Source organism: Callithrix jacchus, chromosome 8, assembly GCF_049354715.1.
Source record: "Callithrix jacchus isolate 240 chromosome 8, calJac240_pri, whole genome shotgun sequence".
Taxonomy (NCBI): Eukaryota; Metazoa; Chordata; class Mammalia; order Primates; family Cebidae; genus Callithrix; species Callithrix jacchus.
The window spans coordinates 36,635,188-36,648,122 of NC_133509.1; the positions used below are offsets into that span (position 1 = coordinate 36,635,188).

General features: G+C 41.0%; 1 protein-coding gene across 1 annotated transcript in view; it reads right to left on the bottom strand.

Moving 5' to 3' along the window:
* The window catches only part of SHC4 (SHC adaptor protein 4), a 148,611-nt gene that overhangs the window by 73,326 nt on the left and 62,350 nt on the right, over positions 1 to 12,935 (bottom strand). Inside the window, exon 3 of the mRNA XM_002807191.5 lies at positions 3,699 to 3,762. Within this exon, the coding sequence (XP_002807237.4) occupies positions 3,699 to 3,762 (64 nt within the window). The remainder of the gene's footprint in view (positions 1 to 3,698; positions 3,763 to 12,935) is intronic.

Sequence of the window (12,935 nt, forward strand, 5' to 3'; positions counted from 1 at the left end):
GTATTGGTATTGATATAACAGCCTAGCTCTTTGTACTCTACGTTGTGTAGTCTCTCAGGAACCCCCAGTTCTTTCAATTATTCCTTAACCTTTAGACTTCAAAACTCATGGGAGATCATATAAATGAATAAATCATTTATCCATTAGCACTCCAAACTGCTAATGATGCAGTATCTGACAGACCTACAGGAATCAAACAAAGATCTGATTATATTCAATCTTTTTTTGGTCCTAAATCATTTTTTGGCTCCCTCACCCTAGGGCAGATGCTTGGCAGAGAAGCAGATAACATTGTGATTAAGTGTGTAGATGCTGGAACCAGACCGCCTGGGCTTGACCCAGCTCCTCTATACACTTACTGGGTCACTGAGCAAGTTACTTAACCTCTCGGGGCCTGAGTTTCCTCATCTGCAAAATGGGGATAAGTAGTAAGATCTGTGGCTAGGTTTTCTGTGATGATTAACATATAAAAAACACAGCATATCAAAACTTATGGGATGCAGTGAAAACAGTGAGTGCTAAGGGGAAAAATCATAGATATAAACACGTTTATTAAAAAAGCAGAAAGATCTCAAGTCAAAAACCTAACATTGTAACTTAAGGAACTAGAAAAAAACAAAAACAAAGAAGGAAAGAAATCATAAAGATTAGAACAGAGACAAAAGAAATAAAGAATAGAAAAATAGAAAAAATTAATTAAACCAAAAGTTGGTTCTCCAAAAAGATCAACAAAAAACAAACCTTTAGCTAGATGAACTAAGGCAACAAAGAGAAAAGACTCAAATTACTAAAATCAGAAATGAAAGTGAGGACATTACTACCAATTCTACAGAAATAAAAAGGATCATGAGAGAGTACTGTGAACAACTGTATGTCAACAAATTGGAGAACCTAGATGACATGGACAAATTCCTAGAATACCTACCAAGATGAAATCATAAAGAAATGGAAAATGTGAATAGGCTTGGTGAGAGTATGGAGAAATTAGAACCCTTGTGCATTATTGGTGGGAATGTAAAATGGTGCAGCTGCTGTAGAAAACAGTATGGCAGTTCCTCAAAAAATTAAAAATAGAATAACTGCATGGTCCAGCAATTCTACTTCTGGGTATATAACCAAAAGAATTGAAAGGAAGGCCTCTAAAAGATATTTGTAACTCACGTTCATAGCAGATATTCACAGTAGCTAAGCTGTGGAAGCAACCCAGTGCCCATCCACAGATGGATGGATAAGCAAAATGAGTGTATACATACAATACAAAGTTATTCAGCTGTAAAAAGGAAGTAAATTCTGACATCTGTTATGACATGGATGAACCTTGAGGACATTACGCTAAGTGAATTAAGCCAGTCATTTCTGTCTCTATGATTTTGAGTACTCTAGGTACCTAGACAGAGAGTAGAATTGTGGTTGCCAGAGGCTGTGAAAATAGGAGACCAGGGAGTTATTGTTTAATGTGTAGTTTTAGTTTTGCAAGACAAAGAGTTCTAAAGATGGCAAATGGTGATGGTTGCACAAAAATATGAACATACGTAATTCCACTGAACTGTACATTTAAAAATGGTTAAATTGAGGCCAGGAACAGTGGCTCACAGCTATCATCCCAGAACTTTGGGAGGCTGACGCAGGCAGATCATGGGGTCAAGACATTGAAACCATCCTGGCCAACACGGTGAAACCCCGTCTCTGCTAAAAATACAAAAATTAGCTGGGCGTGGTGGTGCATGCCTGTAGTCCCAGCTACTCAGGAGGCTGAGGCAGGAGAATTGCTTCAACCCTGGAGGTAGAGGTTGCAGTGAGCCAAGATCACAGTACTGCACTCCAGCCTGGTAACAGAGCAAGACTCTGTCTCAAAAAAAAAAAAAAAAAAAGATTCAGATGAGGCTGGGAGCAGTGGGTCACACCTGTAATCCCAGCACTTTGGGAGGGCAAAGTGGTCAGATTGCTTGAGGCCAGGAGTTAGAGACCAGCCTGGCCAATGTGGGAAAACCCTATCTCTACTAAAAATACAAAAATCAGCCAGGCATGGTGGCACATGATTGCAATCCTAGCTACTCAGGAGGCTGAGGCATGAGAACTGCTTGAACCCGGGAGGCAGAGGTTGCAGTGAGCCGAGATTGTGCCACTGCACTCCAGCCTGGGTGACAGAGTAAAACTGTCTCAAAAAAAAAAAAGAGGTTAAGATGGTAAATTTTATGTTATGTATATTTTACCATAATAAAGTGGAGAGAAAAGAAAATTACAAAGCATAAAATGCTGGAAAGAGTCCCTGGCACATATTAAGTACTCAATATGAGCTAGCTGTTGAAGGAAACTCGCTGCTTTTCTGTGTTTCTCTTCAAGTGTACTTTCAGGATAGATGATAGCCAGGTTTGCTGTGTTTTATTTTGGGGTGGGGAATCCCTGCTCCTTAAGTGAGAAAATATTGCCGGTTAGTTGGAATCATCCAGTTGAAGCATCCTAATCAGAAATTGTGAGAAGCAGGAAAAGGCTAGAGATTACTTTGGAACCATGGGTTCTGTCAAAGAGACTAGTCAGAGAGAGTCCTTAATAGAAGTTAAGGGCCATTTGTCAGAATGTTTCATGCCATGTGGTTCCTCTGAGTCACTCTGGGTGATACTGGGTTCAGTCCTATGAAATATAATGAAGAATGATAACCAAAAATGGGGCAGAGCAGTATAGAAATAGAGCCTTATGCTGGGAATCTCAAGACCTGGCTTCTACAGCTGGCTCTGACCTTAATCATCCTAGTGACTCAGGCAAATACCATCTCTTATCTCAGACTCAGTTTAGTAGCTGGCAAAATGAAAAGGTTAGACCAGAAGATCTCTTAAAAAAAAAAACAAAACCCTTCTCTTAAACAGTTTGCAATTCTATATGATTTATATAGCTGTCTTAAGAACTTTGCATTGTCCCTTTGGACTTTTCAAACCAACAAAATATTCTAGGGCTCATAGCTTAATAGCAATAGAAAGCCTAATCGATGCTAGACACTGTGGTAGGTAGTATGTAGACATCACTTCATTTATTTCCTACATAATCTTATAAAGTAAGTGTTATTTTCTCCCATTTTACAGATGAGAAAACCAAGGATCCAAGAGGTTAAGTGACTTGTCCGAGAGTTCACCCTTTGCAGGCGGCTGGGGCAGGGCTTCAATCGAGTCTGTCTAACATAAAAAGTTTTGCTTTCTTCCCACAGAGAAAGCTACTCTACTCAGGAGTTATTACCTCACCTTTACCACTATCCACATTTATACTCTAAAATAGGCCAGGAAGCCTAAAAAGTCTTAAATGTTAAAATGCAGAATACATCTATTATAAAATGTGGAAATTGGAAGGCACAAAACTGGTCATTTCGTTTAACTCCCTAACTCCACAGGAAATAACAGAGTCTCAGCAAGATGAGATCCCACACTCAATGGTCAGTAAGAACCAAGTCTGGCATCCCTACGTTTCTGAGCTAAAAGCCCAGGGGCTTTCTCCCCTCTGCAGCTTGAGGCATCACCACATCACAGTGTCAGGCAACTCGGAAAGGGCTGAGGGTCAAGAGCAACTTTAAGTGCAGCTCTGATACCACGTCACATGACAAAGGCCAGGTGGGACCTTGGATTATATGGTGGGATGAAGTAACAGCGATTTTTATACTATCTCTGCCATAGTGAGGGAGACAAAAACAAGCAAACCACATCAACATTTACCTTTCGCTTTTTAATGGCTCCATTTGCCCCGGGAACAGCTTCACACAGGCGACTTATTGCTTCCCTAAAGAACAGAAACCATATCAATAAAGACTTAGCATACTACCTCCACACAGTAAGTGTTTAAGAAATGTTAGAAATTATCACGGCCAAAAAGTACACATACATAACACTGAGTCTGACACAAATGATATTCTCAGATCCCCAGGAGGAAATGCTTACTCCTTCTGCAGGAAGACCTAGCGGCACCCTAATACTGAACAATTGCTTTCCAACAAGTAGCTCTACTACTATTCGCTTTTTATCACCTCTGTTTCTCCGTGGATTTTCAGATTTTGTTTTTTGTGTTATTGATTTTTAACCAAAAAGGAGGGGCAGGGCTTTGTTGTCTGGAAATACTTCGCAGTTTTACCGTTAGCAAAATCATCTCTGCAATGTTATGAATAAAAAGCTTCATAGTATCTCAGAACTAAAAACAATTAAATACAGAAAGAACCTGACACTAGAGGAAGTTTAAAAGGATCGGGAGAATGTCGAATTTCAAGGTGGTCTCAAATGGAGTTTTATCGACTAGGTTGCTGCTACAAGCCATTGAGCTTTCATGTAATTTCACAGAAGAAATCAATATCAAATTTCCTCCTTTGCTTACTTTTCTGCCCTTCCTATATATTGCACTTCCTGAGAGAAAGGCACCGCTAAAATAAGTAGTTTCTCCTTAATGGAAGTGGTGAAGGAATCGGCGCCCTCCTTTCCAGAAATGCAGTTACAACTAAAAGCTTTTGTCTCTGGGACTCTGAGCATTCATAACTGCCCAAGCTTTCACTCTGTGTAATTTGAACCTTAGCCTTGGGGCTTTCAACACATATATTAAACTTTTCACAAGGCAAATGGAAATCTCTTCTGGATTCCCCAGAGATCATTGTTTAAATTAATAAACTATATTCTCTCACACACACCAACACACATGCGCATGCAACATTGTATGATCGTTTTTATATATATTATATTTCACAATAATATTTTCTATAGTTTAGATTCCCAAAGGAAGTAGGGAGAGGTCAGAGAGGAAAGCAGACCCATTTTTAAAACTACAGCTATGATATGTTGTAGTGCAGAGCAATGTCCTTCTAGAAGAACTTTTGAAAGCTAAGCAGAATTCCCAAAGATTCTAGGCATTATTTTGCACTTATCATGCATGTTTTAGCTCCGGTCATTTTTTTCTATATAAATCAAACTCTTCTTCAAGGTACTATTTTGTCTGATTCTTGTGTAATTATCTGCAATCAAAGGATAGAATGGATCTTTGGTTAGCATATATTCTCAGGATTTCATATTTATTGTTTCTCTAGGGTTCTATGCTTTGTTCTCTGGAGTCAAATAGAAGGATAATACAGAGGGCTGGGCTCTCTGGCTTGATTGACTGACGTTTTGAGTCATCTTAATGATTACTCAATAATTGGTAAGACTCATATCATTAGTCCAAATTGGCACTGATACTGCCAAAATAGCTAGTCCAGGCACCCCACTCTATTGACAGTATTTAATAAAGATAAGATAGGGCAGGTCCTTTACTCCATGAGAGTAATTTGGGTGTTTTGGTCTAAAAAGTTGACTATAAACGATGTGAAATTGAAGTAAAAACAAAGGTGGATATTGATGCTTCCAAATATAACAATAATAAAAATATGACAATAATTGTATGCCAAATATAATCACTTCTTCTTAGAAGTTGTTAGTTTTATCTAGCATCTTGAAATTTCACAAACTGTTTTCCCGCACATTTGTTTTCTTGATTCTCACACCAATTATCTGTATCTTCTAACAAGTAATACAGTGAATTTAAGTTGAAGGGAATGCTTTACAGCATGAATGCCTCCCAAAGAGGTTTTGAAAGGCTAAAGCTTCCTGGCAGAAAGGAGACTGGAAATTCCAGAGGGAAGAAGGCAGGTGAAGACACCAAAACACAAAGTATCATGACATGAGAGGAATTACAAGTACTTTGATATTGCTGGAGCATAACATATGTTAGAACAAGAGGGAATATGAACTAAAAGGTAAGAGTCTGAAAACTGTTGCTGTGAAGTGCCAGACGGTAAATATTTCAGACTTTGCTCTTTTGCAAGTACTCAACTCTGCCATTGTAGTGCAAAAAGCAGCCTTAGACAATATGTAGACAGGTGTATGTGGCTGTGTTCCAATAAAATTTTATTTATAGAAACTGGTGGTGACCAGATTTAGCCCATGGGCCATAGTTTGTTGACCCCTGGATCTGATAGTTCACACAAAAGGAGAGAGAAATCATTTGTTTTTTTAAGATGGGAAAATATTCACATTCATTGTAATTTTAAAATTGAAAATTAAAACAAGATACTTCCCTCTTTTCCAGTGTTGGAAAAGATGGGAGGGAAATATTCTGCTTTAGGTATATTTATTCATTGCCAGGGGCCTTAGTATTAATGCAATCTTTCTAGAGTTAATTTGGTAAAAGTTGACAAATGGCAAAATTGATCAGAGCATGAGCTGGGCATGGTGGCACACACTTGTAGTCCCAGCTACTTGGGAGAACTGGTTGAGCCCAGGAGTCCAAATCTGCAGTGCCACTGCACTCCAGCCTGGATGACAGAGTGAGACGCTGTCTCTAAAAACAATTTGTTTACATAATGTATTACAGCCTTTGACAAGGTGGGGAGAAACCTGTATTGGGACAGCATTGAGTATATAAATAAAAGAAACACTTCAAGTAAGAAACCAACCCAAAGTCTTGTGATACAGAGATAAAACATATTAAAATAAATATGGCCACTTGGACTACAGAATATGAAGAACTCTATATTCATTAGTATGAAAAAGTAGAACTTGCACCAGTATGTTCACATTGGTAGCAGGTGTATAAAATTACCATCTGTAAATAGTCATATAGAAAGAGCTTACACACTCTGGCTTGGTTTTGGTGGTTTTCTTTGGGCGGTGCTATTTTGTTTCTGCTTCCACATTGTTACGAGGTAAACAATGTTGTGTTTTACTTTCATTGTGCACTTAATTGGATAAATAATCTTTTAAAATATTGAAAATAATGCAAAGTTAAGTTCCTTCAGCAGGAGTTTTGCTCGTGTGAGGCGAAGGTGTTGAGATGTGAAGGCACATCAAAGACGTCCCAACGAACAGTTGACACCCACAGAGAGGTGGGAAAATGTTCGGGCTACGGATACTAACAGATGCTCTTACTTCTCTCTCTGCTCCCGATCCAGCTTAGCTTTTAACTCCTCCAGCTTTGTAGCCACTAAATCCAGATTTGCTTTTTCAGTTTTTTTTAGTTGACTTACCTGTTTCTATTCCCAAAAGTTTCATAAAGATAAAAAAAATCTTGAACAGGTTTAGCAAAGCCTTTTAGAATGGTACACCTTGCAGTTGCAGGGAGCCCGAGCTTCAGTGAAAGAACAGCCCCTATTTATATTTATTTATTTAATTTTTTTGTTCTTGTAGAGACGGGCTCTCACTCTGTTGCCGAAGCTGGGGTGCAGTGGTGCGATCAGAGCTCACTGCAGCCTCAACCTCCTTGAGCTCAAGCAGTCCTCTTACCTCACCTCCCATGTAGCTAGGACCACTACAACTGGCAAGCACCACCAAATTTGGCTAATTTTTTCTTTTCCTTTTTTATTGTTTGCAGAGACAGTGTCTCCCTATGTTGCTGGGTTGATCTTGAACTCCTGGGCTCAAGTGAGACTCCCACCGAAGCATCCCAAAGTGCTGGGATTAGAGGCGTGAGCCACAGCTCCGGGCCAGTCCCTATTCACTGAGCACTCTCTGTGGTCAGGCCCAGAGGTGAGCACCCTATGTACATCATTTCATGAGTAGTAACAATAACATTCCAAGGTAGGGACTTTACTGTAATTTTACCGATGAAGAAACTAAAGTTCAAAGAGTTTAAACAACTGTGTCCAAATAAGGCAATTGATGGGAGAGACAGAATGTAAATCCAGTTCTGACTTCAAAATTCACAAGCACCAGAGAGGAACCATATTGCTAGATGGATGAAAAGGAAGGAGTCCTAGGCTCTAGAGACTAGGGAAGTAGTATACTGACTGTCCTTTCCTTGCTCACTCCCCTAACATAGTGAAGGGCTGCTCTTTGGTCAGTCGTTAACACCAGTGTGGCTGGAGTAAACTACCCAGGCAAAAGGATAAAGTGCTCGGTGCCAACTCTGGAAAAGGCTTACTCGGGATGCCTCTGCCCTTCCCCAGCCCTCTGCTGTCTATGCGCTGGCTGCCACCTCCTGGAAGAAATGAGCATCCAGAGCCAGGCTCTGCCCACGTGGGCAAACACACATGAGTGTGCACTCACACACTCAATTGTACATTTGAGGCATGTGAGGTTTTACAGAGTCCCCAAAATCTCTTGATGTACAAAACTGTGCTCAAAAGAAAAAAAGGGGAAAACTTTGCTGAGGAACTTGCTTTACAAAGTAATTATTGGCCGGGCGCGGTGGCTCAAGCCTGTAATCCCAGCACTTTGGGAAACCGAGGCGGGTGGATCATGAGGTCAAGAGATCGAGACCATCTTGGTCAACATGGTGAGACCCCGTCTCTACTAAAAATACAAAAAAATTAGCTGGGCATGGTGGCGCGTGCCTGTAATCCCAGCTACTCGGGAGGCTGAGGCAGGAGAATTGCCTGAACCCAGGAGGTGGAGATAGCAGTGAGCCGAGATTGCGCCATTGCACTCCAGCCTGGGTCACAAGAGCGAAACTCTGTCTCAAAAAAAAAAAAAAAAAAAGTACTTATTACCCAGGAACAGTGGCTCACACCTGTAATCCCACCACTTTGGGGAGGCCAAGGAGGAACCTTGAGGCCAGGACTTTGAGACCAGCTGGACAACATAGTGAGAGCTTGTCTCTACAAAAGAATTTTTTTTTAAATTTCCAGGCATAGCAGTGCACACCTGTGGCCACAGCTACCTAGGAGCCTGACGCAGGAGGATGGCTTGAGCCTGGGAGTTCAAGGCTACAGTGAGCTAGGATCATATCACTGTACTCCAGTCTGGGTGACAGAGCAAGACTCGGTAGTAGTTACTAATTTTTTTGAATTTGAGACTCTAAGATGAGCCATGCCTCTCTCCAATAAAAGATCTATTTGTACAGATTTTTCTTTCTTCTTTTCTTTTTTGAGACGGAGTCTTGCTCTGTCACCTAGGCTAGAGTGCAATGGCACAATCTCGGCTCACTGCAACCTCTGCCTCCAGGGTTCAAGCAATTCTCCTGCCTCAGCCTCCCAAGTAGCTGGGATCCCAGGTGCCTGCCACTAAGCCTAGCTGATTTTTGTATTTTTAGTAGAGATGGGGATTTCGTCACATTGGCCAAGTGGGTCTCAAATTCCTGACCTCAGGTGATCTGCCCGCCTTGCCTTGGCCTCCCAAAGTGCTGGGATAACAGATGTGAGCCACTATACCCGGCCTGTACAAACTTTTCTGTTCCATTTAAGAAGGTCCGCTCCTCACCCCAAAACTCCCCAAAACACTCTGCGGACCTCTTAGAAATCACACGTCCCAGGTTAACAATTACTGCTTTAACTTAACCTCTCAAAATCCACTTGCCTTGCTGATAGCAGCGTTAACAAACCTCCTGAAATCCCAGCAAGTAAGGCAGAGAGATGCCTGCATTTTGCTGCTTTTGTTCACAAAGATCTTTTCTTCTCCTACTACTGGGACCCAGACATTAACTGTAACATTTTCAAGAACAAATAGTGCTTTCAGTGGTTTTCTGGAGTCTTAGCCACACCCCTGGGCCAACTTTACAAATGCTGAGGAAAAAGAAAAAGAAAACAGAGTTGAGAGCAGTTTCTTCTGGGGCTGAGGGCGCCCCACCATTCTTGCAGCCCAAGCAGCTGCGCTCCTGCAGAACCCTTTTGGAGCCAAGTGGCTGTGAGACTTTCTCCAGCCAGCAAACACTCAGCAAGTGTCTGCTCTTAGAGGAGCAGAATTTTTGGAGTTTCAGCGGCTAGAGATTTCCATCTTGGGAGCCTGTATTGGAAAGAAAGAGAAACGCCCCAGAGCACCAACAGTGACCACTTTGTTTATTGTTTCGCCACATGAGAGGGAAGGGGAGAAGTGGGCTGATGTAAGAGAACGAGAATGCCGTTGAAGATTTGCTTTTAAGCATATAAAACCCTGCCTACGCCATAAGACCAAAAAAAGATATTTTGTCTGTCTTAACAGAGTCCAAACTAATCATCAAACAAAGCCACCTTTCTTCACCAACTCCTGGCCACTGCAGCACTTAAGTTGCAATTCTTCTGTGTCTTTAACCCTTAAACAGTTGAGCTCCTCTGGAAGCGATGTCACCTAACACGCAACACACACACACAAACACACACTCTTTTTTTTTTTTTTTTAAGTTTGGAATCACAATCCAAGACAAATGGGAACATTTAATGGGAGGAGAGGCTGTGGGGCAGATTTTTTTCTGGTAAATATCAAGATGCGGCTCTTCAGTCAATAGGAAAGCCAGAAAATGTGCAACATGAAACCAGGCAAAGGGGCCCAGCTGGAATGATTAAAGGCAATGATCCCCACATCCCCCACCTTCACACACACACACACACACACACACACACTCCACAGGGAAGTATCGTCCCTGCAATAGGAATGAGAATAAAATTTTAATCACAGCAAGAATCTTGCCAAAATAAAAAGTCAACACTACGCAGTCAAAACAAATTCACCTGCATTTCCCAAAGGACTTTTTTTTTTTTACTTTCATCTCCAATGTAAGTCCTTAAAGAAATCAGTTAACAAAGTCTAAGGGACATGTTGCATCCTGAATGTCTCGGATTGCCTTCTTATTGTGAATGAAGAGACTGAGTAATTCAGACTGCACATCTGTGTGGTATTATGCTGTTCTGATTGTTCTAGGGAAACCAGTACCATCTTTTTTTAAATCTTTGCCTCCAGGACAGCAAGGCTCAGTGATCTATGTGTTCAATTTTGTCCAGTTTAGTGAAATTAAAGACATCCATGAATTTGTGAAAACCCTCCGACAGGACACTTTAGAACAGGAGCCTGCCTCTGTGGTGATAAGCACACAATGAATGCAGTCAATGCCCATAGACCAGCTGAAAATGGAAAGCTTCAAACTCTCTTTGTGCTATTATCAAGGGGCATCACCCGTGCACTCTAGGAGGGTGGACTTAGCTCATAAAATGCATCCTTTCACTTTAGAAATGGGCACCTCAAGTCCCAGGATGGTCAAATAAAACCTTTCAGTACTGCCCACAGCATTTATCCCCACACTGACTTTAGAATCAGATTTTAATGTAATATATTTAAACAGAGTGGTTCACCTGAATTACATTTAAAATCTGATTCTAAAGAACATTTGATATCCAACCCAGTTCAGTAACCAGAGGAAATGGGTTTGTCTGTCTACTTCGTGATTCTGCCCTTTAGCTCTCATGCAAATGCGAACCCATTAATCACACTGGAATGAGGTGAAAGACTCTCTTGTCTGGAGATTCACATCTCCCCTATAAATCTCACTCGGTCACAGTATTAAAGTGCTGGTTTTCTCCTGTCCCCACAGTGATTTCCTGTAATACAATCATGTATCTCAAAACTCAAACACCCACACCCACAGACTGATGGCTTATAGGCCTTATAAGTTGTTAAGGAAATGACAATAATAAATAGAGTTGGTTTCACCTAAAATACATGGGAATTTGTAAATTCAAAAGATTGTTCTTCCTCACTTTAGGGTAAACTGGGCTTCTTTAAAACAATGTTTTCGACAAAATATTCAAAATATTGTGAAAGTGTGTCTTTTGGAGTTAAAGAGTGCATTGATGCATAATGTGGTTACTTAAGAGCCAAAGCTCATTTATCAAAAATGAAAACAGATCTTATTTAGTCACTCACTTTATTCGCTCAAGTTCACTCTAAATGATGTATATCTTTCCAAAAATTCTTCAGCAAATACTTGGATTTTAAAGATATTTAAAACAGTTTGGCCAGGTGGTAGGCAGATCACTTGAGGTCACGAGTTCGAGACCAGCCTGGCCAACATGTCAAAACCCGTCTCTAGTAAAAATACAAAAATTAGCTAGGTGTGGTGGTGTGCACCTGTAATCCCAGGTACTCGGGAGGCTGAGGCAGGAGGATTGCATGAAGGGAGGAAGAGGTTGCAGTGAGCCAAGATTGTGCCACTGTATGCCAGCCTGGGAGACAAAGCAACACTCTGTCTAAATAAATAAATAAGTAAATAGTAAAACAGTTTGTCATACAGATTGCACAAAACAGCAATTGGTGCAATGAATATATTACTTATACCATGTTTTTTTTCTTAACTCTGGTTTTTTTTTTTTTTTTTTAATTTTTTATTGGATTATAGGTTTTGGGGTACATGAGCAGAGCATGCAAGACAGTTGCGTAGGTACACACATGGCAGTGTGGGGTGAAGGGGAGAAGAAAAGCAAAACTCTGGTTTTTTTAAAGGCCATTTGGCATATATGTTATAGATTTTATTTGGGAAGTCCATTTTTTCTAATGTGTGTTCACATCTGGAAGGAATGAAAACTGGCCTAGCCAGTTAATCCTCCGCGACAATTCAGCCTGCACATCCTCAGAGTACACCGTTTAGGTGAGTGGTGATAAAACTGTGAAGTTCTTAAGAATCAACGGGGTGCTGGTTAAAACACAGATTTCTAGGACTGTTCCTAGAGGTTTTGATTCTGGGGTGAGGCCTAGGAATCTACAGTTAAACAAGTGATTCTGATACAGAGTTCATCAACCACACATCTGATTAACCCTTCTGCTAGACTCACTGCACAGAGTAACTGATTCTGTGCTCTATAGCATAGACCAGATTGTGGACGTTAAGGAATTAGGTCACCTAATCCTAGAGGCTAAGATAGGGAAGATTACACTGCCTATATGTTTGATGATACTCCATTCTGGGGAATTTTGTTTTCAATGTAGTCACTCTGTATTCTGGGATAGCCATTTGGCATAATCCTCTCCTCTCCCCTCTGCCTCCCCCACCCTCATCTCCTCAAGAAGAAGGGCTTCAGGCTGGGCACAGTGGCTCACGCCTGTAATTCCAGCACTTTGGAAGGCCAAAGTGAGCAGATAACCTGAGGTCAGGAGTTCAACACCAACCTGGCCAACATGGTGAAACCCTGTCTCTACTAAAAGTACAAAAAGTAGTCGGGAGCTATGGTGGGTGCCTGTAGTCCTAGCTACTAGGCTAAG